This window comes from Ahaetulla prasina, chromosome 5, assembly GCF_028640845.1.
Source record: "Ahaetulla prasina isolate Xishuangbanna chromosome 5, ASM2864084v1, whole genome shotgun sequence".
Taxonomy (NCBI): domain Eukaryota; kingdom Metazoa; phylum Chordata; class Lepidosauria; order Squamata; family Colubridae; genus Ahaetulla; species Ahaetulla prasina.
This window is the reverse complement of record NC_080543.1, coordinates 136,868,826-136,895,325: the sequence shown is the minus strand read 5'-3', so window position 1 is coordinate 136,895,325 and position 26,500 is coordinate 136,868,826. Positions and strand designations below refer to the sequence as shown.

Genomic DNA, 26,500 nt, shown 5'->3' with positions numbered 1-26,500 from the left:
TTTGCATTGATAACACAGAACCTCATTATCCTTTGAATGTGTTTTAAATTATCGCAGTTCCCCGATCAAAGGACAAGGAGAAGAGCTAAATGATTCTCCTTTAAACCTTTGGAGAAAGTGTTTTTAACTCTCTTGCCTTGATCATGATTTTTAAGATGCCCCGTGATGGCATGCCCCCTTTGCAAATAAATAAAAAACCCATTTCTTAGCTTGGGTGCATCAAGGTAAATTTTTTTCGCCCTTCTGTATTCCCAACTTTCTTTTCTTTTCTTTTTTTTTGTACCCAGAAACGTAATCCAGAGTGAAGTTGTTTCATCAGCCTTTCAATATCAATTAATTTTTAACTTTTTAAAGAAGGCATTTCCAGTCTTAAGTATGTCCTCCGAGCAGAGGCTGGGTTGGAAAAGCAACTGTGCAGGAACTGATAAATCCTAAACACTGGGGAGTTTAAGCAGCCCCAGAGGCAAGACATTAAACCAGATTTTATACAGTGGGGCAGTTTTGTTCTCAATCAGCAGGAACCTCCATTGGCTTAATGTCCATTTTAATGTCCTCTGCAAAGTCATGCTTGAGGTTCTTCTGGAAAGCATTGCCTATCCCTCCTGCAACGCTCGGCAGGAAGAGCGATTTTAAAATAATTTTCAATTCCTGATTCTTTTCTTTTCTTTTCTTTTCCCTTTCTTTTCTTTTCTTTTCTTTTCTTTTCTTTTCTTTTCTTTTCTTTTCTTTTCTTTTCTTTTCTTTTCTTTTCTTTTCTTTCCTTCTTTTTCCCTTCCAAAGCATAAAAGTGGATCTGGGAATGGAGAGACCTTTTCGCCTCTCAAGCTGTTAATATATTAGCAAATGAAGAAGTCAACGCACGTCAGGACAACTTTTGCGAAGAATACCCAGTGGAACCATGGGCACAGGTGAATGTCTGTTTGGTAGTTCTGGTTGCACGTTGGTTTATTTATTTAAAAAAAGAATTGCATTCGTCCCAAAGGTACTTTTTTTTTTTCTTCAAAAGGCAAGTGGGCTTTGTTTTGCCTTGAAGACGTTTCGCTTCTCATCCCAGAAGCTTCTTCCGTTCTGACTTAACAATGGAGGATGGAAGGATTTATATTCTTTGCAGTCATCTGGGCTCTCTCTGAGAGTCATGGAGGCCACCCAGATAGATAAACGGATAAATTTCCCAAGTCTCCTCAACAACTCTCAGAAAGCGTACTAAGACCAGATGACTGCAAGGAATATAAATCCTTCCATCCCCCATCTTTCGCTCAGAACTGAAGAAGCTTCTCAGATAAAAAAGTGAAACCTCTTCAAGAAAAAACCAAGTCCAGTTGCCTTTTGAAAAAGCACCTTTGGGACAACCATGACCTGGCTGAATCTCCATAGACAATAAAATTTGGGGTCCCTTGCATACCACAATTGGCTTGGATCACTTGGAGGTCAGGACAGGGGGATAATATTTTTTGGGTTTCGCCCAGAATGTGGGATACGCCTGGCTGATTTGATATCCTATCCGTCCAATTTTCTACAGTCCTGCCTAGCTCAAATCCATCCTTTTACCTCTGAGGAATATTTGCATGGTGCTACTCCAGCAAAACCGATACTGACTTGTACAGAAGCCGAAGAGAAAACTAGATTTTGGTGCAGGCATGAAATCTGCCGAAGGGGCTTCAACAGAGATGAAGTTTTCAAGTGCCACCCCCCCACCCCACCATTCCTTGCCGTGCTAAACTCATTATTCTCGCAAAAACCTATCAGTGTCCTTGGGAATTTGTTTCCATAGGAACCTTTGCCCTTTATTGGGTTAAGTCTCAACAGACATTGTATATATTGGATTTTTTGCTTTGTGGCTGCCACGGGGTACTTCCCCCCCCTGCAGATGATGGGAATGAGAACGGGGGGTGGGTGAGTGGGGAGAAAAATACTATCTGACATAATGGCACTGCAAGAATGAAAGCGATTTTTCTAGTTTGCCCACTGACCCAACTGGCAATGCTCTTGATCAGAATGTACTTCTCTCCCATCAGCAGCTGATGGCTTGGGGAACATAGCTATAGACACAACGCAACTGAACATGTCAGTCACTGATCCATCCGCCTGGGCTACCGCAATGAATAACCTAGGAATGGTACCTGTGGGATTAACTGGACAACAGATCGTGACAGGTAAGGGTTTCGCGAAGATTTGTTACACAGGTTTATGGATTTTTTGGGGGGAGAGCCCTCAGATAAATGTCGAATGTCTGCTTTCCAAAGTTATATGTTGGGTGTGAGTGTCTTTAGTGTACATTCAGGGCTGTTTTGTTTTGGGGTTTTTTCCCCTCCTCCTAAAGGCAAAGATTTCCTTTTATTCAAACCATGCACTCTACTTTATGAATGTTGCACACAGCGCATTAATCTCTTGGCATTAACGGGTATCTAATCTATAGAGTGCGTTTTCCAGGTTCATGAAAACAGAAAAAAATTCTCTTAAAAGAAATTCAAGGGTTGTTTTTTTTTTAAAGCCATTAAATGATTTCGAAAACATATGATGGGCTGAATCTGGAAGGAAAGTTTCCTAAGAAATATTTACTTTTTTTTTTTTAATTTAAAAAAAGCTCTCTTTTTTTTTTGTTCTAACCAAAGCATTTGTTAACATTCTGCCAAAGAGTAGCCTAGGAAATTAGCTAAAACCTCCTACGGTAGCAGAGGGGGAAAACGGGGTTGTTAGGCTAAGGGAAAGAAATGTGCTTAAAAATAGACTCTTGAACTAAAAGGAGTCTAAAATAGCTCATTTTGCAACGTTATCAGGTCACTGGACTTAAGAAATCTCATCACTTCGGTTTTCCCCTGCGATCTTCACTCGAGATTTAAATGCTAGGATTTCATTTGCATTCTGCCAGAGTTTGCTACTGGAGGGTTTTAAAGATGACATTAGATGGCCATTTGTCTGAAATGGCATAGAAGCTGCAGAAGAAGCTTCTTGGATGTGAAGCAAAACGTCTCCAAAGAGGAAAAACCAGAAAGTCCAGTGGCCCCTTGAAAAAGCATCTTTGAGACAACCATGACCTGGATGGCTGACAATCTCCATAGAAATGGCATAAGGGTTTCCTGCTTGAGCAGGAAGTTAGACTACAACCGGGGTCTCCAAACTTGGCAACTTTAAGACTTGTGTACTTCAACTCCCAGAATTCCTCAGCCAGCAAAGTCTTAAAGTTGCCAAGTTGATGAGCGAAATCCATGGGGGGTGGGAGCCAGATTCACGTAACGGCCGTTTGACTAACTTAACAATGCAGCGATTCACTTAACAACCGTGGCAAGGAACGTCGCCAAATGGGACGAAACAAGTGTTTCACTTAGCAACTTAGAAAGGCTAGGCTCCCTTGTGGCCGTAAATCGAGTACGAATTGTTTGTTCAGGGTGCTAGGCTTAAGGACTGAAGGCTTAAACGGGAGGAGAAGAAGAAGAAGAAAAAAACCCAAGACAAACTTGAATGTACAATCAATAAATCTGTCCAGGCGGAAATGGGAAGCGGGTTCCTTATTCCTCAGCCATTCTTATATAAATGAATCCCCATAATTCACTGGTCCTTCTTGATAGGGTTTAATTATCTAATTGCCCTGCCATATCGCCAAGGATTTATTGCTCCCCGATGATGTCACCGCCTGTCACTCGTGATGTTTCCTACAGCTTCCATCCGTCTTTTTCTCATCCATTAAGAGAATCCATTAAGGAGATAGAGAATAGCCGGCGGCACAATTGCCCTTCTCCTTTGGATTGTAGGAGCCATCTGAGCGCGTCGCCTCTTATAACACAATGACAACAGAGAGCAGGCGGGGGGGTGGGGTGCGGTGTCACCGCAAAAATAAAGACCTACGGAGTTGGGCAAAGAATAAACACAACGACAAACCCTTTGTGTAGTTTGATCGTTTCATTTTGGCAGCAGAACAGGGGACCAAGCGTTTGTGTCTTTTGTCAAAACGGGTGATCGGAGAAAGGAATGTTTGTAGGGAAGATCAAGGTTGGATTGCAACAACAACAACAACAACAACAACAATAATAATATTTCTACTTAAATCCAGGTAGTCCTCGACTTACAACGGTTCATTTTGTGACCATTCAAAGTTACAACGGCCCTGAAAAAGGGGACTTACGACCATTTCTCACACTTACGACCATTGCCACATCCCCGTGGTCACGTGATCAAAATTTAGGTGCTTGGCAACTGACTCACATTTACGACAGTTGCCGTGTGACGTGATCCCCTTTTGTGACTTGACAAATACCTACAACTTCTGACCAGAAGTTGTGGGTGCTTCAACACGGCAGGCTTTTAAGAAAAAATTGGACAACCACCTGTCTGAAATGGTCTAGGCCTAGATTTCCTGCTCGAGCAGGGGGCTGGACTAGAAGACCTCCAAGGTCCCTTCCAACTCTGTTTATTCTAAGTCAACAAGGAAGCCAGATTCCCTTAACAGCCATGTGGGTAACTTAATACCTGCAGTGATTCACTTCACAATGGTGGCAAGCAAGGTTGTAAAACGGGGCATTTAAAATCGTTTAATAAATGTCTCGCTTAGCAACAGAGATGTTGGGCTCCATGGTCGTAAGTCGAGGACTACCTAGCCTCATTCTTAGTAAGGAAACATTTTGCACTGCAAAGTGAGGTCGCTGCGCATCCCTCAGTGCACAATGACATCTGAGCGATGTTTTCAATACAGTTTTTTTTTTAATTCGAATTTATATCCCGCCCTTCTCCGAAGACTCATGGCGGCTTACACTATGTCAAGCAATAGTCTTCATCCATTTGTATATTATATACAAAGTCAACTTATTGCCCCCAACAATCTGGGTCCTCATTTTACCTACCTTATAAAGGATGGAAGGCTGAGTCAACCTTGGGCCTGGTGGGACTTGAACCTGCAGTAATTGCAAGCAGCTGTGTTAATAACAGACAGACTTAGTCTGCTGAGCCACCAGAGGCCCTTTGAGGGAGTTGAGGCCCAGTTGAGGGAGCCTTAAGAGGGCTGCTTTAATTGTCTGAATAGAAACACTTCAAATATCCTATGGAGCAGGGATCTCCAACCTTGGCAACTTTAAGACTTGTGGACTTCAACTCCCAGAGTTCCTCAGCCATCTTTGGGGAGTTGAAGTCCAACTTCCAGCTCTGGGAGTTGAAGTCCACAAGTCTTAAAGTTGCCAAGGTGTGAGACCCCTGCTTTGGAGCATTGCAGAACAGGTAAGAATCCTAAACTGTAAATGTTTCTATCAGCTCTGACGGGCTGGGAACAAGGAAAATAAATGGCAGAAATATATATATATATATATGTTTTCTGAGGTTTTCACGGGTGTTTGTATATAGGTCTTTGGTTGTTCGGGTTTTCTCCCGTGTAAAGTTGGAAGTGTCTTGGCGACGTTTCGACGAAGTCTCATTCGTCATCTTCAGGCTTCAGCTTCGTGCTTCTGGGAGCAATGTGTGATCGCAGCTGTTTCTTCCTTTTAACTGCTAGTGGGGGTTTGAACTGATTGGGTGGGAGCTTGGCTGTGCTCTGATTGGATGGGGGGTTTTCTGTGCTCTGATTGGCTGGGGGTGTATCCTGTGTTGGTGGGGGCTTGGTTGTGCTCAGTCTAGTCTATATATATATTAAAATAATCCTATTTGCTCCCATGAGGGGTGCTGCAAAGCCATCATGCCACCTTGCTGCTTAAAAAACCCAGACCCCAAAAGGAAGAGGTGTGACAAACCTCAAGTTCTTGCAGATGGAAAATTGGGTTATCTGATGGCTCCACAAAGTCATAGAACATAGAAAAACAGAGTTGGAAGGAACCTTGAAGGTCTTCTGGTGGCAAGCTGTTCCACTGGTTAATTGTCTTCACTGTGAGGAAGCTTCTCCTTAATTCCAGGTTACTTCTCTCCTTGTTATTTTCCATCCATTGTTTCTTGTCCTGCTCTTTGGTGCCTTGAATAATTTGACCCCCCTCAGCTTTGTAGGACCCCCTCAAATATTGGAACACTGCTGTTATGTGTCCCCTAGACCAGGGGTCTCCAACCTTGGTTCCTTTAAGACTTGTGGACTTCAACTCAGCCAGCAAAGCTCCACAAGTCTTAAAAGGACCAAGGTTGGAGACCCCCTGCCCTAGACCTTCTTTTCACTAGACTAGACTAGTCAAAGAACTGGGGGCGGGGGGGCGGAAATTCTGCATTTTCAGAACAACATGACTTTGTTGGAAAGGTCACAATGCAATGCAATGCCCTTATTTAATGAACGTTTTTAAAATAGCTTTTGAAAAACACGACCCACCTGCATAAGTGAGATTGCTACCTGAGGTTGCTTTAGGACAGGGGTCTCCAACCTTGGTCCCTTTAAGACTTGTGGACTTCAACTCCCAGAGTTCCTCAGCCAGCAAAGCTGGCTGAGGGACTCTGGGAGTTGAAGTCCACAAGTCTTAAAGGGACCAAGGTTGGAGACTCCTGCTTTAGGACACTGAGTGCCGCTGCAGTTGTATAGTGTCTTTGTGTGTGACCCATTCTCAGCTCTGCTTCTAACTTGACTCGCCCTTGAAATCCACCAGGCTGTTTTCTGGGAAGCTGAAGTAATAATATTACAGTTTAACTATGTGTGAAAATGATAAAGATCACACAGCTCTCCAAATTACTCAAAAATGTTCAAAGTACTTCTCCTGTATTATCACAGCAACAAATGCCTTGGCTGTTTAAAGTAGATCAATGTTATTTGCTTAGAGCAGTGGTTCTCAACCTTTATAGTGCTGCGACCCCTTTAATACAATTCCCCACGATGTGGCAACCCCAACCGTAAAATTATTTTCGTTTTGAATTTATCGCGCCTGAAACCGTATTGGCTAGCGATCTGAACTGCTTGCGATTGCCTTGAGGACGGAGGCATTAAAGTGGAGACTCCTCCCCTATTAAGTTTATGGCCCCTGAAGCCAGATGAGGCTAGAGATTGGGAGTGATTGCAGCTGGCTTGAGAGGGAGACATCAGAGCAAAGATTTCTCTCTTTTTTAATTCATCGCGCCTGAAGCCGAATTCAGCTAGCGATTTGAAGAGCCTGCAGCTGGCTTGTGGAGTCTACCATTGAAGCGAGATTCTTTGACTCGCAAGTATACTTCCCATATTTCCGATGGTCTTAGGCGACCCCTGGCAAATCGTCATTCGACCCCCAACGGGGTCCCGACCCACAGGTTGAGAACCACTGGCTTAGAGGTAGTGAGGGGCACATGACATGGATTTTGTAACTTCCTAACTAATATAGTTACTTTGTACCTTAATTTGATTTATTTTCTCTTTTTAAAAAAAACAAAACCCTGATGTTCAGGTTTATTAGCTTTTAACATCCTTAAACTGATAAAAGGCTGGAGATCAAATAAGAAAAAAAGTGGGTTAGTATAAATTATGGCCTGGTTTATCTCTTTTGTGAATTCCAAACAACCTTTTTCCTTAACAATTTACGCTCCTTCTGATGTCAGACCTCCCTTTAATGCACATGGGTGATATTACGGGATGCAAATATGTAACCTGTAATAATATGCAATATGACTACATGCAACCGATTTCCTATGCAAAGGGGAGATTATTTTTATCCGATCCAATCAGTTTTCCTCTTTCATTTTTCTTTGTCGTGTTAACATTAAAAAGGAAAGTGTGATGGGTTTTGGGGTTCTCTTTTTTCTTAGGGAGATCCCACTTTATCAGGGTTACCCTAATAAACTGCTTTTAAAGGATCTTCCAACTCAATTGCTTATTGGGAAGGTAAACCAAGGCAGAACCTCGGGTCAGATTTGGTGATCAGTGCTCCTTGACTTATGACCTATTGTTCAGTGATTGTTTGAAGTTACAATGGACTTCCCCAGGGCTACGGAGGAACCAATTTCCAAGTTTAAGTGATCTGATTTTGCGGGTGTGACACCTGGCCTGCATTTACGACCATTTGCAGCATTCTGTGGTCATGTGACCCTAAAAAACCTTTTTTTTAAAGAAAACCAAAATCCAGCGTGCACTCCTGGCCAAAAAACACTCATTGGGCGTGATGGGTTTGTTTAACGACTGCAATGTTGATCTAACGATGGCATGGCTCGTTTAACGACCACTGCAAATAAGATAATAAAATCTGTTATGATCATACGGTGACCTGCTTCATGACCGCCATAACTTACAACCCTAACTGCAGACTCAGTTACAGCCACCAGTTAAAATACTATTTTAACCAGTTAAAATACTGTATTTTTCTCGGCATTAAAGTTGAGATAATTGTAACAGATTATGTAATTTAGAGGGACGTGGTGGCTCAGTGGCTAAGACACTGAGCTTGTCAATTGAAAGGTCGGCAGTTCAGCGGTTCGAATCCCTAGTGCTGCCGTGTAACAGGATGAGTTCCCGTTCCTTGTCCCAGCTTCTGCCAACCTAGCAGTTTCGAAAGCACGTAAAAAATGCAAGTAGAAAAATAGGGACCACCTTTGGTGGGAAGGTAACAGCGTTCCGTGTGCCTTTGGCATTGAGTCATGCCGGCCACATGACCACGGAGACGTCTTTGGACAGCGCTGGCTCTTCGGCTTTGAAACGGAGATGAGCACTGCCCCCTAGAGTCAGGAACGACTGGCACATATGTGCGAGGGGAACCTTTATCTTTACTTTATGTAACAGAGAATTTCTTGAGTTAATTTAATGGCTGAAAACAGATCTACTGATGCTAGTTTCATTGAGTTGCAAAACTTTGGCGCAGTTTATTTTACAATCGTTTGGACTGCTTTATAACATACCAAGGATTTTTTTTTTCCAGGGCAAATTTTTTTTATTTTCTATAATAATTCCCACAATTTGACCAGTGTACAATACAATCACTTATCCAACAATCGATCCTATACTCAAATTATGCTCAATCAGGGCTGCTCGACCGCCACTCCCTCCCTTAATCCTTTCTACCCTTCTCATCCTTCTTCGACTTTCCCCACCATCCTTCTCCTCGCTTTCCTACTTCCCCTCCTCTTTCCCACTTCTCACTACCATCCTTTCTAACCTTCTATCTTCTCCTTCTTCTTCTCCTCCTATCCTTTCTTCTCCCACCCTTCTTTCCTACCTACCTACCTGCCTACCTACTTTCTTCCTTCTTTACTCCTCTTTCCTTACCCTTTCCCTTCGGGAGTGGTTACCGAGCAGCCCCGACTTTACACCATTCCAACTTGTTTAATTCTACCATTATTCCTGTACAATGGCAATCAATCAATTTATAATCTTCCCCTCCCCCCCCGCCATTTTCCCCCTCCCCCCCAAGACTTCCCAGAACAGAATACCAGGTATTGTAACTAACAAACATAATCTAAAATATAACATAAAACATATTCCATTTCACACCATCACACCATCACACTATCAATTCCCTTCTTTCTTAAACTCTAATACATAGCAATTCCTAACTTCACTCAAAAAAATGGATTATTTCTGAAGGAAATTTGTTTTGAAAAAGGTTTTGTCTTTTGGTTTGGTTTATTTTTCTGTTAACGCTCTCGGGAAGCCATTTGTATGATCTTGATAGTTAATCAATGTTCAGGAGGATTAGCCTTTTTAATATAGTTTAGGCATTTCTGCTGTGTAATTTTTTTTTATTCCTAGTGCTATAAAATTGGATTTTTGATCTGAGCAAAAGTCAGGATTTTAATTCATAGTCACGATAACTACTCAGCGGGGTTTCCTTTTCTTGCCAGTATGTATATACAAAGAACAGGTATAAATTGTAACTGAAAATTATGTTTTTTTAAAATTAATTTAGAGAATGGGGACGATTACATTTGTAAAGTTTGGGGGCTTATATTCAGATTGACTTTGGTTATATCTGGATTTAGAGAAATACAAAGCCCGGTGTCTAAAATAAATTCGGACACAAACATTAGTTTTAAGATACTGAATAATCCAAATAAATGGGGATTACAAAATTGTAAAAAGAAAAAGAAATCCAAATATTTAATAAAACTATTAAAACTAAACTAAAGCTATTAAAATCTACCGTACAGCAAAATATGGACAGTGAGAATTGTGGAAAAAAAAGAAACAAACAAATTGCATGCACATCACACACAAACATGAAATCTGCCATTTAATGCAGGTCAGAATTGAACGAATAAAATTATTAGTAATAATACTAATAACTTTCTGCAGTCAGGTTTCTATCTTTCTTGAAACAAGACTCCTTTAAAGCAGGGGTCTCCAACCTTGGTCCCTTTAAGACTTGTGGACTTCAACTCCCAGAGTCCCTCAGCCAGAGGAACTCTGGGAGTTGAAGTCCACAAGTCCTAAAGGGACCAAGGTTGGAGATCCCTGCTTTAAAGTCTGATGTTAGCTATTTAAGTCTAAGAGCAGGGAGATAGAGAATTCTCTGTCTTAAGAAAGTCCATCCGATGGAACCAAGAAGAATGGTCTTCTCCATGGTGGCACCTTCCCTGTGCTAAGAAAGTCCATCTGGTGGGACCAAGAAGAAGGACCTTCTCCATGGTGGCTCCTTCCCTGTGCTAAGAAGGTCCATCTGGTGGGACCAAGAAGAAGGACCTTCTCCATGGTGGCTCCTTCCCTGTGCTAAGAAGGTCCATCTGGTGGGACCAAGAAGAAGGACCTTCTCCATGGTGGCTCCTTCCCTGTGCTAAGAAGGTCCATCTGGTGGGACCAAGAAGAAGGACCTTCTCCATGGTTGCTCCTTCCCTGTGCTAAGAAGGTCCATCTGGTGGGACCAAGAAGAAGGACCTTCTCCATGGTGGCTCCTTCCCTGTGCTAAGAAGGTCCATCTGGTGGGACCAAGAAGAAGGACCTTCTCCATGGTGGCACCTTCCCTGTGCTAAGAAGGTCCATCCGGTGGGACCAAGAAGAAGAACCTTCTCCGTGGTGGCTCCTTCCCTGTGGAACATCATCCCTGAGGAGGTCACAGTGGCCCCAGCTCTGACAGCTCAGAGCTTTCTCAAGGCTCTGAAGACCTGGTTTTGCCAACGAGCCTGAGGAACCCAGAGTGGGATGGAGCCCATCAAGTGGCTTGTCCCAAAGGTGCTCTTCAATGGACAACTGGACTTTCCTTGTTCTTTCCTTGGAAACATTTTGCTTCTCATCCGAGAAGATTCTTCAGTTCTGACTTCAGAAGCTGAAGATGCTTCAGAAGCTTTTTGGATGAGAAGTGAAATGTTTTCAAGGAGAAAAAAAGAAACAAGAAAAGTCTAAGTTACCTTTGGGACAACCGTGACCTGATTGACTGAGAATCTCTTTAGACATCAAGTGGTTTGTCTGATTAGCTTTTGTCCCCAGGGGTTATTGCTTTTTTTTTTTTAATGTCTTATATTATATATATTTTTCTTTGTAAGCCACCAGGAGTCACCCAGAGTGAGTCCCATGGCCATATACATTTTCTTACTAAGTAAATAAATCAAATCCCATTCATCACCCCATTGTGACCGAGGCTTCCCAAGAGCATGAAACAGACTCCTTGTCCCGACAAAACCCCCTTTTTATTAAGTGACTGCGAATTCTTCTCATTCACATCCAGCAAGGTCTTTCATGGGAGAATTTACAGTCACAGACCTTATCTGGCTTGGAGAGCTGCCAGGATGATATCTTCAAAACTTGGCAAGGAGTCAGGAACCAATTAGGTGAACTAATTGTTTCCTGCAAACTCCACTCCCCTTTCGCTCCTCTTTTATTCCCTCTGGGAGGGGCCATTCACCGTCCACCTGTGGCTTTACTCCTCAGTTGACCCTTGTTCTTCTGCTGTTCCCTTTGTCTGGCCACTCTGCGCATGCACACACTGGGAACAGGCTCCAGCTGTTCATCTGCCTCACTGATGTCTGACTCCGAAGGCAGCTGACAACTGTCAGACGGCCCTGGCCCCATCTCTGCCTCCGACGCAGAGCCCTCATCAGAGCCTTCCCCAGACTCCAGGGCTGGCCCATGTTCCTCCCCAACCTCCTCACTGTCCAAATCTGCTGCCAGATCTGCTGGCTGCTGGCGGACTACAACAACCCCTGTGTGCTGTGTTCCTTATCTCAACAATGTCCCACATCTGCTCTTTCTCAAAAAAAGAGAGACACTTGAATATATATTCCAGCCTTCTTAATCAGCAAGTATCTGACAACCTTGTAACAAATGAAGCAATTGGCCTGAAATTGTCAGTTGTACTAATGATGGAAGTCTTTTATTTTTCTTCTTCTTTTGCTACTAATTCTCACTCGAGCGATATCATTTTTGGCTCTTGTTTTCATTTGTACACATTATGTTTGGAACAAAAGCAAGCTCTCCAAAGTGTGGGGGGGTTTTTTCCCCCTCCCCACTTTGCTTGTCATCTGTTGACAATTGGCCATGCTTTCTTTCTCTTGTCTTAGGATACGGACCGACTGTGTAGAACTGATTAAAGGGGATTATCTCGGAATTCTTTCAGATTGCCATTATGAATAGGAGGGCTGGGGAAGAAAATCGCTGAGGTTTCCACTTCGCCCAAGTTATTGTTTTCAATAAACTTTCGGAAAATGCAGCAAATAAACATTGGAGCCTAAACTTCATTCCATGTTGCAAACAACGTTCCATGTTGCAAACAACAACCCATGTTGCAAAATTATCTCTTAAAATTGTCGAAGGCTCTGATAAAATTAGAGAGCCAGTTCAGCATAGTTCATAAATAGCTTTTAAAAAAACCCTCAACTTTCTTTCCCAGGTCAGCTTGTTCCGCGTCACAAAGACATATGAGTTATGAAAAATATGGGGTTTTTTTTTCTTCATGTCTGCATTAACTGTTTGTTCATGTTCCCCTAAAGCGGGAGGAACCTTGGTTTTTGTGAGGTCGGCGAAGAATTTCAGACGAGAATACCCAGATTTTGAGAATCTGGGTCAGTTTTGCAGAATTTGACAACTTTTGTTTTTTTTTTAATTTATATCCCGCCCTTCTCCGAAGACTCAGGGCGGCTTACATTGTGTAAGGCAATAGTTTCATCCATTTATATATTATATACAAAGTCAACTTGTATTGCCCCCCCCAACAATCTGGGTCCTCATTTTACCTACCTTATAAAGGATGGAAGGCTGAGTCAACCTTGGGCCTGGTGGGACTCGAGCCTGCAGTAATTGTAATTGCAGGCAGCTGTGTGTTAATAACAGGCTGCATTAGCCTGTTAAGCCACTTCCCAGCCCAACTTTGCAAGATTCTTTCAATCCATCAATAGACTTCTGAGATAAAGAGGGTTACAGGTAGTCCTTGACTTACAACAGTTCATATAGTGACCATTCAAAGTTACAACAGCACTGAAAAAAGTGACTTATGACCAGTGGTGGGTTTCCAAAATACTTACAACCGGTCTGCTGCACCTGTGCACGCTAGCTTCATGCCACTGTTGTGTCTCGCCCAATCTCACCACAGCCGGGGCCTGCTTATCTGCTTCCGAACACGGAGGAATGTTCTAGTATGCCTCCCGGCCCCAGCCCTGGCTCCATGCCCAGACAGGCTGAAGAGGAGGAAATATCTCCAGCCCCCAGCTCTGGCTCCATGCCCAGGCAAACGGAGCAACTAGACCCCTCCCCCTCCTCCACAGCATGTGAGCCTGAGGGAGGTCAATTACCAACAGCTGCCGACTGGAGTGACCCTCGCGTCAGAAGACTTGATAGGCGGAGGCAACAGAAGGAAGGGAGGGGCAGGCCTGGATAAGTGCTGAGTCATGGAGCCACACCCCATGGCCTACATAAAGGATCTGCTTTCTGACAGTCTCTGAGTCAGGCAAAAGTCAAACTTATCTTGCTGAAGTCACTTCCTGGTCTCCTGCCTGCTCTGAGGACTTTGCTAGGACTTTGGGCAGAGCTGCAGAGGCAAGCCTGATTCGGATTTCCCTGACCCGGCCGTCAGCGGAGGAGTGGGACACGACAGCCACGCTTGCTTCGCATGCATCTTCTGCACATGTGCCCAGCCTCAAAAGCACGGCTAAATAGGTTGGCATTACGCCAGGGTTGGTAGGAGGGGCGGGGCATCCACAGTTGCCGCTACCAGTTCGCCTGAACTGGTACGAACTGCCTGAATTCCACCTCTGCTTATGACCGTTTTTAACACTCGCAATTGTCATAGCATCTCCATGGTCACCTGATCAAAATTCAGAATGTCTGCTAACTGACTCATATTTATGACGGTGGCAGGATCACGGGATCCCCTTTTGCGACCTTCTGACAAGCAAATAAGAAGCCTGATTCACTTACTAACAACTTAACAGTGGCAAGAAAGGTTGCAAAATGGAGCAAAACCCTCTTAACAAATGTCTTGCTTAGACATTTTGGTCATAAATTGGTCAATTTTGGTCATAAATTGAGGATTACCTGCATTAAAAGAACCCGTCGTATACTTTTTGTTGGATACAGCAGAAAAACTTTGTAGATACTTCTGTTTATATTTTAGGAAGCGAAACTAGTAGCCGTAATGCAAGCACTAAGCGGCGACGTTTAATCTTTTATCAAGTCATCAATCACTTTATTCTCGCATGTTATTCCTCGTTTATAATTTTAAGGGAATATTGGAAAGTATTCCCATGAGTGGAAATTGAGCTGAACATATAGACTGCAGATTTTATAATAGCAATTTAATGAGAAGACATTTGCTGATTCCTGAATTGCTAACACAATTCAGGCATATCCCGTTGTTTACGTGTGGGGAAAATCATGACATATGATGATGAGGTTCAGAGTTCAATTGTTCCCGCATTTTGAGGGAAAAGATTGCTCGCTGTCATTTCTCCGATACGTTTTTAAAGAATTTCAGATAAGGAAGCATTTTTGTCAGCATTTCTGTTTATATTTTTATTACATAAGTTAATTTTGTTCATGCTTTCTAACTTTATGATCCTTTGGAGAAAAATGTGGTTAGCGCTTCATTTTCATTGTTTTTGAATTGACTCGCCCTTCTGCGGTTCGGTTCGTCCTATCTCGTGAAATTTTACAAGCCCTTGAATCAGGCTTGCCTTCGAGATTCAGGTGCACGCGATTGTAATTAAAACAAGAAACAGAAATTGGAAGTGCAGTGTTGGGCCTTTTAAATCCAAATGGAGAGCCAGCGAAATCTGTACATAGAGGTAGACATTGTCTCTCAACCTTTTCCTTACCGAAAAAAATGGAAGAATCCTTAACATCTAAATTTTGCACAGAAATCAGAAGCAACTTTATTTCATTTAGTTGACGTGTAGGGAAGCCCACCTCTTGTTTTTTGTATGTTCAGTTCTTCAAGGTAGAGCAGTTCATGAAAAGGCTTTTCAAAGATTTCAGGAAAGGTCACGTTGGAAGGAATATCCATCTTGTTCCGTTCCAAGCTGGGAGAAAGACGCTGGAGACAAAATGGAGGCTGGAGGCTGATTGGAAAGAGGATCCATTTATTGATGGAGCAGAACCACCAAGCACATGGGTGATTTTGGGCAGCTGAACCACATGGAGTTGAGAGTGAGGGTTTTTTATATCTTCTCTTGGGCTTTGCACTTGAGCTTCCTGTTCCTGTGCAAGAACATGTATTCTATTGGCTGTTGTCAGACCATGTAGGGGTTATGTAGGGGTCACAGCTGGCTCTATAGGTTGTTTCAGCTAAGTTTGGTTGAAGTTTCTGAGGGTGAGGCAATGTCCTTAGGAGGTTGTGCAATGTAGTGAGCTCTGAGCTTTAAGCCGCATACACGAGTCTTAAAAAACGCGGCTAAATAGGACGACATAGCGCCTGGTTGGGTGGGCGGGCGGGCCCAGCCCCACCTGCAGGTCGCAAGTATCAGTTCACCCAAACCGGTCCGAACCAACTGAATCCCACCACTGTTACTACCATGAGATAAGGGATATTAAGCAGATATTGTCTAGTTATAGACCATATAAGATGGGAGAGCTTCTCTCAAGAAGCCAGATGAGCCCCTATGATACTGGTAATCAAAGGAGAATGAAGAGAGAAGGAAAAAGAAGAAAAGGAAGGAAGGAAGGAAGGAAGGAAGGAAGGAAGGAAGGAAGGAAGGAAGGAAGGAAGGAAGGAGATTATAATGAGAGTGAGGGAGGTTCTCAGGGAAGTTCTGCCTTAGCACTTGGCCATCACGGGTGTCCCGGACACGAGCCTTGTCATGCCCATCCTGGCCACACCTCCGGCCACTCCCATCTCCTGGCCACACCCCATGCCTCCCCCAGCGGCCCTCAATGAAATTGAATTTGACACCCCTGCTCTAGAATCAATGCAGAAGCTCCTTCACAGGGCCCTTTCAATTTAATTTATTGAGAAAGGAGCCTGGATATGCTTACTTTGCTTGCAAGTTATTGTTTTTAATTTGGGCAGCTATTGTATTATTTGTATTGGGGACATTTTACGTTTATATCTTTTGCAATTGTTTTTGCACAACGCCGAATGTTTATGGATTGCAGGTGATTTAGAAATTGAAAGAAGGGAAGAAAGAAGAAACGCAGGGAAGGGAAGAAGAGAGGTAGGGGGGAAGGGAGGGCGGAAGGAAGGAGAAGGGAGGGACGGAGGAAGGGAGGAAGGAAAAGAAGGAGGGAGGGAAGGAAGGAGGAAGGAAGGAAGGAAGGAAGGAAGGTCATGTGATTGCCATTTGGGACCTATCTAGTCAGGGGGGAAGCTGGATTCACTTAATGACCTCATGACCCACTTAACAACTGCAGCTATTCGCTTAACAATGGTGGCCAAAAAGATTGCAAAATTGGTCACGAGTCACTTAGTAACTTCCTTGCTTAGTGATAGAAATTCGGGTCCCAATTGTGCTTTGGTCCAAAACACTTTTTCATAGAATTATATATTCTGTGTTGCTTTTTTAATGGTGTTTTTTTTAAAAATTAAGTTTTATTCTACTGCTTTTAAGCGGCATTTTATTTTATACTTATTATTTATTTCCCACACATCTCCCTCGCTCCATGCAAACACAGCCCCTTGTTGCTCCGAACTGTAATTAAATACACAGAAATAAATAATTTTATATACCAATTTCCTTTTATTTTAATACTGATGAAATGCTGGGATAATTGTGGAAATGCAGCTTAGTTTTGTCAATGGTGGGAAGATTTTTAATTTATTTTTTTTTTGTTTGAAGCTCGTAGCTCAAAATTACCTTCACGACATAATTGGATGCGATCTTTTATTTTTAAAAAACTGTGTTGCGAAAGGCGAGAGCGGTGTTCTTAATTGCTTGTAAAATTAATACATTATTGAAATCGCTGGGAAAGTGAGTCATGTATAAACCACTAATTCAGAACCACTAATAATACGTAGTAATAATGGCCTTTTGGATTTGGAGATATAATGCCTTGTAGCGCTAGCCTGCTAACAAGACAAATACGAGGCCTGTCAAAAAGATGAAAGAATAGAGGAACATTCTCTCGCTTCATTTCTACAAAAACGAAGGTTACGAAATTAAAATATGGTTCGCGTATAAGCAGCTCATCTGAACTTAACTCTCGCCGACTAAAATGTATTTTTACCTCAAAATCTCAGCTGTGTTCCTTAAAATATGCGGTTCGGTTAGAAAGGAAAAGATTTTCTGTCTGGGAGAAATGAATAATGAAATTGTTCTCTGTTGGAATGTCAAAACTGCTGCATTTTAAGGAGGTGATTACTTTTCTGCCGTACCATTTATTTTAAATTCCATTGAAGATCCCCAAAATGTATTGTGAACAAGTAATTGCTCTCTTTTGGAGATATTTATCAGGTTTTCGGTTTCTGTGCAAAGAAAGGGTGTTTTTTTTTTTAAAAAAAAAGGTGTGTGAAGAATGTATTGTATATATAGTATGTAGTTAGGGCAAGCGTGTTAAGATGGAGAAATATAAACTTTTTCGGAGTCTTCCTTTATCTGCTTTAACGAAGCTTCTTTGGGGTTCATCTTTTCTTCAGTTTTCCCAGCGCCCAGACACAAACTAAGCAATGTGATATATGCAATACAATGCAGTGGGACGTGTACACACAGTGGGGAAACGAAACAGCCACTTCTCAAGCGCATAGCATAACACAGGAGACCAAACCCACCAGGATAGTTTCAGAGGTCCATCTGCATTTAAAAGACAAGGGCCAACTCTTTTGAAGACTGTTGTGACCCGAGGCCCAAATAGTGATTATCGAACACAATTCAGTCCTGAATAAACTTAGTTTATTAAAACAGCGGAGAATTAATTCATTCTCAGCTTAGTCCAAAACAAATCCTTCATAAACAGTCCTGTGGCCTTATCACCAACCTTTGATGTCTTTGGCAACCTGCCAAAGGCTTTTCTTGGCAAAACCCCCACAAAGTTCAAGAGATGCTGACAAGAAGCAATGGAATCAACGTTGCTTTTCCACAAAGAACCCAATGGCTCGTTGCTGCTCTTTTAAGCCTTATAGGAGTGGCCAATCATCTTCTGGCCTTACTACTGAGTCGTCCTTTTTGCTTCAGCTGCTCTTGCTTTCTGGCAGCTCTTCACATGTGTGCACTAGGAACAGGCTTCTCCTGTTCCTCTGCCTCTCTGCTGTCCACCTCTGGAGGCTCTGGAGTTTGCGAATCGCTCCCAGATGGCCCTGGCCCCATCTCTGCCTCTGACGCAGAGCCCTCATCCGGGCCTTCCCCTGACTCCAGGTCTGGCCATGTTCTTCCTCAGCCTCCTCACTGTCCGACTCCGCTGCCAGCTGTGCAGGCTGCTGGTGGACCACAACAAAGACAGCACAGTCCACATTCTGGACAGAGAAGACCTCTGGTTTGAAAGAAGGGTCAAAGAGGCCATCTATGTCAACATTGAACAGTCCTCTCTCAACAAGAAACAAGTTTGGTGCCTTTTGGAAAAGCACTTTTGGTGTCCTTTCCATTTAAGGTCCTTCACCTTGCAGCTTGTGAATTTATGAAACTTAATGCTTTAGGCCTGGAGTTGACCCTACCAAAGTTTTTAATCCTGGATAGCGACCACCTAAATTTATAGGAACATCTGGCTGCTTTCCTCAAATTATGTCCATCTTTAGCTGGTAAAGGAAGAACAATCTGTTGGTCTGGTGTAGTTTATTTTGTAGAATAAGACATTCCTTGGATGAAGGTACATACTTGGATACAGGAAGTAACAGGCTTCAAGATAGAATATACACCAGAATTGTTTCTTCTAGGAATAATGGAAAGGAAATATAAAAAAAAACATATATTATTCTGCACATGATAACTGCAGCAAGATTGGCTTTTGCTCAATGTTGGAGAAGTCAAACAGTTAATAATTAAAAAAGAATAGAATAGAATAGAATAGAATAGAATTTTTATTGGCCAAGTGTGATTGGACACACAAGGAATTTGTCTTGGTGCATATGCTCTCAGTGTACATAAAAGAAAAGATACGTTCATCAAGGTACAACATTTCCAACACAATTGATGGTCAATATATCAATATAAATCATAAGGATTGCCAGCAACAAAGTTACAGTCATGCAGTCATAAATGGAAAGAGATTGGTGATGGGAACGATGAGAAGATTAATAGTAGTGCAGATTTAGTAAATAGTTTGACAGTGTTGAAGGAATTATTTGTTTAGCAGAGTGATGGCCTTCGGGGAAAAAACTGTTCTGGTGTGCAGTGCTCTATAGCGTCGTTTTGAGGGTAGGAGTTTATGTCCTGGATGTGAGGGATCTGTAAATATTTTCACGGCCCTCTTCTTGATTTGTGCATTTCCATGCAGTCCTCCATGGAAGGCAGGTTGGTAGCAATTATTTTTTCTGCAGTTCTAATTATCCTCTGAAGTCTGTGTCTGTCTTGTTGGGTTGCAGAACCGAACCAGACAGTTATAGAGGTGCAAATGACAGACTCAATAATTCCTCTGTAGAACTGAATCAGCAGCTCCTTGGACAGTTTGAGCTTACTGAGTTGGCGCAGAAAGAACATTCTTTGTTGTGCTTTTTTGATGATGTTTTTGATGAAGTTTTGATGTTATTGGACTGCACCAAAATGGACAAAATGACTCTTGAATTGAAAGGATTGATGGATTCGGATTTTTACGTAATATGGGAGAAATGGTACAATTGGATCAAAAATAGAAGGAAAAAAAGGGGATAGAACTCTAAACAGAATGTAAAATTAGTATAAATGTATAGAACGTAGGTGAATACTAACAGGAGGATATAAAAATGGTCAGAGTCATGTGTAAGCCATAAATAAGAATTGTTTAATGGTAAAAACTTAATAAAAAATAAAAAATAAAACAAAATCAACTGGGATGTAAAAAAAAAAAAAAGATATTCCACCCTAAAAATCCCAGAAGTGCTATTTCAACAGGCAACTGGTTTTGCTTTGTTTTTCCTTGAAAACGTTTTGCTTCTCATCCAGGAAGCTTCTTCAGTTCTGACTGAAGGGTGGAGAATGGAAGGATTTATATTCATTGCAGTCATCTGGTCGTTAGCGCTTTCTCTGAGAGTCACTGGGGCCACTTGGATAGATGAACCTCCAAGTGGCCTCAGTGACTCTCACAGGGAGTCCAAATGACCAAATGAAATCCGTCCACCCTCCACCTTTCAGTCAAAACTGAAGAAGCTTCCTGGATGAGAAGCGAAACATCTTCAAGCAAAAACAAAGTCCAGTTGCCCTTTGAAAAGGAACCTTTGAGACAACCATGACTTGGACCACTGAGAATCTCAATAGACATTTCCCATCCTGAAACTTTTCAATCCATCTCCATAGATGGTCATCTATGCTAGTTATCTTCCTTTTTGGGGGGCATTTCATTCCAGCTGGTGGCAGAGAGAAAATCAGAATAAGACACCACGAAACTCATGATTAAAACAAACAGCAGACGGCATCAGTGTTTTCCCAGGCTGAATTCTGCCTCAAGCTAATGTGAGCTTTGCAATAAAGTTTGACAAAATATATGAATCAATATTAAATGCATCCGTGAGCTGCTCTACGCACTGAATGAGTGGAAACCCACATCAAGTTTTTAGGCAAACATCAATGTCCATGCACACCTGTGAACAATACAAATTACACTTAATCTCAGCTCGTAATTTGCTAAAATTAGAGATTTTTTCTTTTGTTTTCATGGAGGGTCAGACAACAGAGGTGAGGTTGTTGTGACCCAGGCCCAAGTAGATAGTAGGAAACTCAGTCACTGAAAAAACAAACAAACTTTATTCGAACAGCTGAGAATTACTTCATTCTCAGCGTAGTTCAACTAAACTTACTTACAGGACCGCCTGTTGTTACCTTATGCCTCCCACCGACCTGTACACTCACACAGAGAGGGACTTCTCAGGGTGCCGTCCGCCAGGAAGTGTCGGCTGGCGGCCCCCAGGGGAAGATCCTTCTCTGTGGGGGCTCCTACTCTTTGGAATGAACTTCCCCCTGGTTAACGCGAAATACCTGACCTTCGGACCTTTCGCCGCGAACTGAAAACATATTTGTTTGTTCGCGCGGAGCTTTCTTAAATTGTCTAGATTTCGAATTTTAAATTTTATTTAAGTTTTAAACTGGGGTTTTTAGATTTTTAACCATTTTAATTTTCGGCCAAATTGTATAATAAGTTTTTTAATTTACTTTTAATTGTACATTGTTTCTTTTTTTACCTTGGCTGTACACTGCCCTGAGTCCTTCGGGAGAAGGGTGGTCTATAAATCTAATAAAATAAATAAATAATAAATAAATAAATTAAAGCAAATTCCTCCCAACACAAATTCCTCAGTCCTATTGCAAACCTTGGTCCAATTAGGCCAACTCCCTTTCTTGGGAAACGTTCAGAAGACACTGATACAAAAATAAATGCAATAAGATGAAGCTACCAATGTTGTTTTCCGGCAAAGAGCCCAAACGCCATTGCTGGTCTGTTTTAAGTCTTATGGGAGGGGCCAATCGTCTCTTGGCCATACTCCTGAGTCGTCCTCTTTGCTTGAGCTGCTCTTGCCTTCTGGCAGCTCTTCTCATGCGTGCATTAGGAACAGGCTCCTCCTGTTCCTCTGTCTCACTACTGTCAACCTCTGGAGGCTCCGGAGTCCGCACCTCACTCCCCAATGGCCCTGGCCCCACCTCAGCCTCCGACGCAGAGCCCTCATCCGGGCCTTCCCCAGCCTCCAGGACTGGCCCAGGTTCTTCTTCAGCCTCATCACTGTCCGACTCCGTTGCCAGCTCCGCAGGCTGCTGGCGGACCACAATAAAGGTGCTGGCAGAATCAGTCAATTTTGACTGATCCAAAATTAAGGGCTTAATTTTGGATCAGTCCAAAATTAAGCTCTTTGGAATGAATATCTTAGACTTTAAATCTGCGCTTAGAAACTATGCCGGCGAAATCAATGGGATCAAAAAAAAAAAAGTGTTCAATATGCTTTGAGCCATTTATTTATTTATTCGGCTTGATTCGCCAGCTGCTTTTTGGTTAGGAAAAAGAACACGGCGAAAAGAACATTACCAAATGTAGATCAGTTACTTTGACAGAAAGGACACAGATGTAAATCAAATCTTTGCCAAGCCACGAACCCTTTGAAGTTTTTTTGTGCAATGAAGATGGTCGTGTTTTTTTTGCATGGACGGCGAGGTTTAATGCCCTGCAGTTAAGTATTACAAACTTTTTTTAAAAAATTGATTCACTTCCAGTGAAATCTTTTCAGCTTTAGAGGGTGGCACGGGACTTAGGGAAATGGCTTTGAAAGATCAGAGGAAGCAATAAAGGAGAATATTGATAACTCAGGGTTGGAAGGAGGGGTCCTTGGTGCTCTCGGAGCTGGGTGGTTTTTCTTGCAAACCTTTCATGACCCAAACTAGGTGATTTCATCAGTTCTGGGAGGAAGGAGGATGTGCAGAGAGGAGGGCAAGAGTGAGGAGGAAGAGGAGGAAGAGGGAAAGAAAGTAGGAGGAGAAGGAGAAGAAAGCTAAGAGGAAGGAGGGTGTGCAGAGAGGAGGGCGAGGGCAAGGAGAAGAAGGAAGAGGAGGAAGATGGAGAGAAAGTAGGAGGAGGAGGCTAAGAGGAAGTAGAGCATGCAGAGAGGAGGGCAAGGGTGTGGAGGAAGAGGAGGAGGAAGGAGGAGGAGGGGAAGGAGAAGAAGGCTATGGGGTTCTTGATTCTCTCTGAGCTTGGTGGTTTTTCTTGCAGATGTTTCATGACCCAAACTAGGTGACTTCGTCAGTTCTAGGAGGAAGGAGGGTGTGCAGAGAGGAAGGCAAGAGTGAGGAGGAAGAGGAAGGAGAAGGAGGAAGATGAGGAGCAGAAAGAAGAAGAGGAGGAGGAGGAGGAGGAGGAGGAGGAGGAAGAGGAAGAGGAAGAAGAAGGAGAAGGCTATGGGATCCTTGATTCTCTCTGCTCTTGGTGTTTTTTCTTGCAGATGTTTTATGACACAGCTAGGTAACATCATCAGTGCTAGGAGGAAGAATCGCTACCAAAGCAAAGACAGACAACCCTGCCTTGAGCCCAGTCTAAAGAAACATATTTGACTGCACTGATGATGTTACCTAGTTGGGTAATGAGATGTCTGCAAGAAAGCAATCAAGCTTAAGGAGCACCAAGGACCCCACAAACTTCATGTTTTCTTTCTTCGAATCTTTAACATAGTTGCCCTTGCAGTCAACTGGAAAAAGGATCAAATAAAGAAAAATTAAGAACTTGCACCAAATATTTTGTGCAGATGGGAGACGTGGAAATTACTAATACATCTATCTACCTCCAGGTCATTGAAGTAGAAGCTTTCATGCTTGGGTGCAAATGGTAGCAATTTATTTTTCAAAATATATGGCATTATAGGACTATATCAAGAATTAAAGGAGAATAATTTGTGGTTTTCTACAACTAAGTAGTTTCCGTTATGGCTTGATGACAAGATAAAAGTCTGTTTTTCTTCCCTCTTGTAGCTTAGTTCCAATTCCTAAGCTGCCAAAATGCAAAAATCTACATATTTATCATTAAATATTGCTGAGTTGATATCCAGTAACCGTACAACAAATTGGTGGGAACACCCCAGCAAGCCACAATTGCCTGTGAATAACTGATGGTATCAAATAACATTCGTCTTTCGCAAACTGCTTTTCGCGGAATAATTTATTGCGGCTCAAGAAACGAAATAACCTTTTTTTCCTCCCAACTTCCATTACCCCTCCCCCCACCTCACAAGAGTTATAATGTTAGCTTCTCATTCTTTCAACAACAACAACAACAAAAAATAGCTATAATTTCCAGTGTCATAGAGGAGACATCTGTTTCATCTTTGTGCACTGTGTAATCTCTGTGTTGGAGAGAGAAGGGAGGGCGTATAATAAAAATTGGCTGTGCTGGTAAGAATTTGATGGGAAAAAAAAGCAAAGTGAAAAAAAAAATCTACAGCAGAGGTCCTTGGGCTCAATACTCCTGTTAGAATTCTCTGTACCAGAATCAGAATAGAGCTGGAAGGGTCTTCAGAGTTCATCTAGTCCAACCCCTTGCTCAAGCAGGAGACCTTATACCATTCTGGACAAATTGTTGTCCAATCTCTTCTTAAAAGTCTCCTGTGGTGGAGCAGCCACGACTTCTAGTGGCATGCTGTTCCACCGGTTAATTGTCCTCACTGTCAGGAAATTTCTTCTTAATTCCAGGTTGCTTCTCTCTCCGATTAGTTTCTATCCGTTGTTTCTTGTCCTGCCTTCAGGTGCTTTGGAGAATAGGTTGTACAGAATACAACAGAATTCAAGAGTTGGAGTCTTTGTGGAGACGTAACGAGGCTAAGTCCCCGCTTGACTCCGCCTGCAGTCTCTGTCTGTTCTTCCCCTACAGGTGATGAGCTATTGTCATTTTTGCCTCTTATCGCAAACAGGGCGTTTTTCAACACCGCACATCTTCAGTAAAATAGGAACAGCCCTATCTATGCATGTGTCGGAATCTGGCAGTCCAAAAACACGTCTTGTAGAGAACAGGGAGGCCAAAATAGATATGTTCTCCACAAGAGTGAAATCTGCCATAAGTCGAAAGTGGAAACTTGACATGCGGAGCAGATGGTTCCAGATGACGGGAGTAATGAAGCAATATTAAGTCTAACCATCTGGCAGCCAAGGGCCCGCGCCAAGAGCCCACGCTTTGCACAAAGTCCTGATGAGATCGCTGACAACAGGGGTGGAGTAAGAGATCTCCGTATGTCCCACCTTCGGCTCCTTAGCCGAACGAAGTGGGACACATCAATAAGAACGATGAACCTGTTTTGCGACGGAAGCTGTTTTGAGACCAGCTGAAGGATTTTTAGAAGTTGTCCACCCAGGCCTCCTCCCCACCCCACCCCGAGATGGAGGTCCTCAACCAAGCTAGACTAAGCAGAGGAAGATCTCCATGGAGGAAGTTTCAAACTTGGTCCAAGGATGTTCTTTCCACCCGTCCCGCCCAATTGGCTTAAAACAAAGGTTGGAGGATGACATCCAAGAGAGCTCTCAAGAGGCCTTTTCAACACACACACACACACACACACACACACACACACACACAAACACACCCCAGGTCAAGGAGGGGCTTTTGACAAGTTAAGCTTCTCATGTCACAGGGTGATAAGTAGGAGAGGGGAAACTTTGATCAAAGTCTTGGGTTCCATGCAATAATTGAAGGCATTGCAACACAAACAGACACACAAGCACACACCCACAGCTCTTTATTCTGTGTGCAGATATCCACAGAAGGACACTGATGGATTCCTGCAATTGGCCAGTATCAGAGAAAAGATGTTAGCAAGGCCTGCCTGCCTGCCTCTCCTTCCTTCCTTCCTTCCTTCCTTCCTTCCTTCCTTCCTTCCTTCCTTCCTTCCTTCCTTCCTTCCATTACACCTTTCTTCTTTTCCTCCCTCTCTCATTACACCTTCCTTCCTTCCTCCCCTTCCTTCCTTCCCTCCCTCCATTACGCCTTCCTTCCTTCCTTCTTTTCCTACCTCTCATTACACTTTCCTTCCTTCCTCCCTCCCTCCATCCATTACACCTGCCTTCCTTCTTTCCTTCCCTCCATTACACCTTCCTTCCTCCCTCCTCCCTTCCCTCCCTCCCTCTCCTTCCTTCCTTCCTTCCTTCCTTCCCTCCCTCCCTCCATTACACCTTCCTTCCATCCTACTTTCTTTCCCTCCCTCTTTCATTACACTTTCCTTCCTTCTCCCATCCTCCCTCCCTCCCTTCCTTTCCTTCCTCCCTCCCTTCCTCCTCCCATCCTACATTCCCTCCTTCTTTCCCTCCTCTTTCATTACACTTTCCTTCCTTCTCCCATCCTCCCTCCCTCCCTTCCTTTCCTTCCTCCCTCCCTTCCTCCTCCCATCCTACATTCCTTCCTTCTTTCCCTCCCTCAATTACAGCTCCCTCCCTCCCTCCTGTCCTTTCTTCCTCCCTCCCTCCCTCCCTTTCCCCAGATTTTCCAGTATACAAATCAGCATCCCAATTTGCATTCTATCCTGCAGATAAATTCCATCCTGCAGGATTATTGCATACCAGCAGTTCTGAAGCCAGATCTCTGCGGTCACAGAGTGAAGCTGATTGGCAGGAGAATCCCGTGGAAGAATTTCACGCAATACCCAGTAAGCTTCAGCGCCCGATGCCAGAGAGCCCGCTTACAGGGTCAAGCAATTAGCTGACTTGAGGGGAGGAT

The 26,500-nt window shown here is 43.0% G+C and overlaps 1 protein-coding gene across 9 annotated transcripts in view; it reads left to right on the top strand.

Moving 5' to 3' along the window:
- The window catches only part of ENOX1 (ecto-NOX disulfide-thiol exchanger 1), a 550,463-nt gene that overhangs the window by 348,044 nt on the left and 175,919 nt on the right, over positions 1 to 26,500 (top strand). For 8 of the 9 annotated variants that reach the window (XM_058185657.1, XM_058185665.1, XM_058185658.1 and 5 more), the window contains 2 exons: positions 781 to 908; positions 2,016 to 2,153. In XM_058185657.1, the coding sequence (XP_058041640.1) occupies positions 899 to 908; positions 2,016 to 2,153 (148 nt within the window). In that variant the 5' untranslated portion in view covers positions 781 to 898. The remainder of the gene's footprint in view (positions 1 to 780; positions 909 to 2,015; positions 2,154 to 26,500) is intronic. The other variant, XM_058185666.1, reaches the window with a different exon arrangement.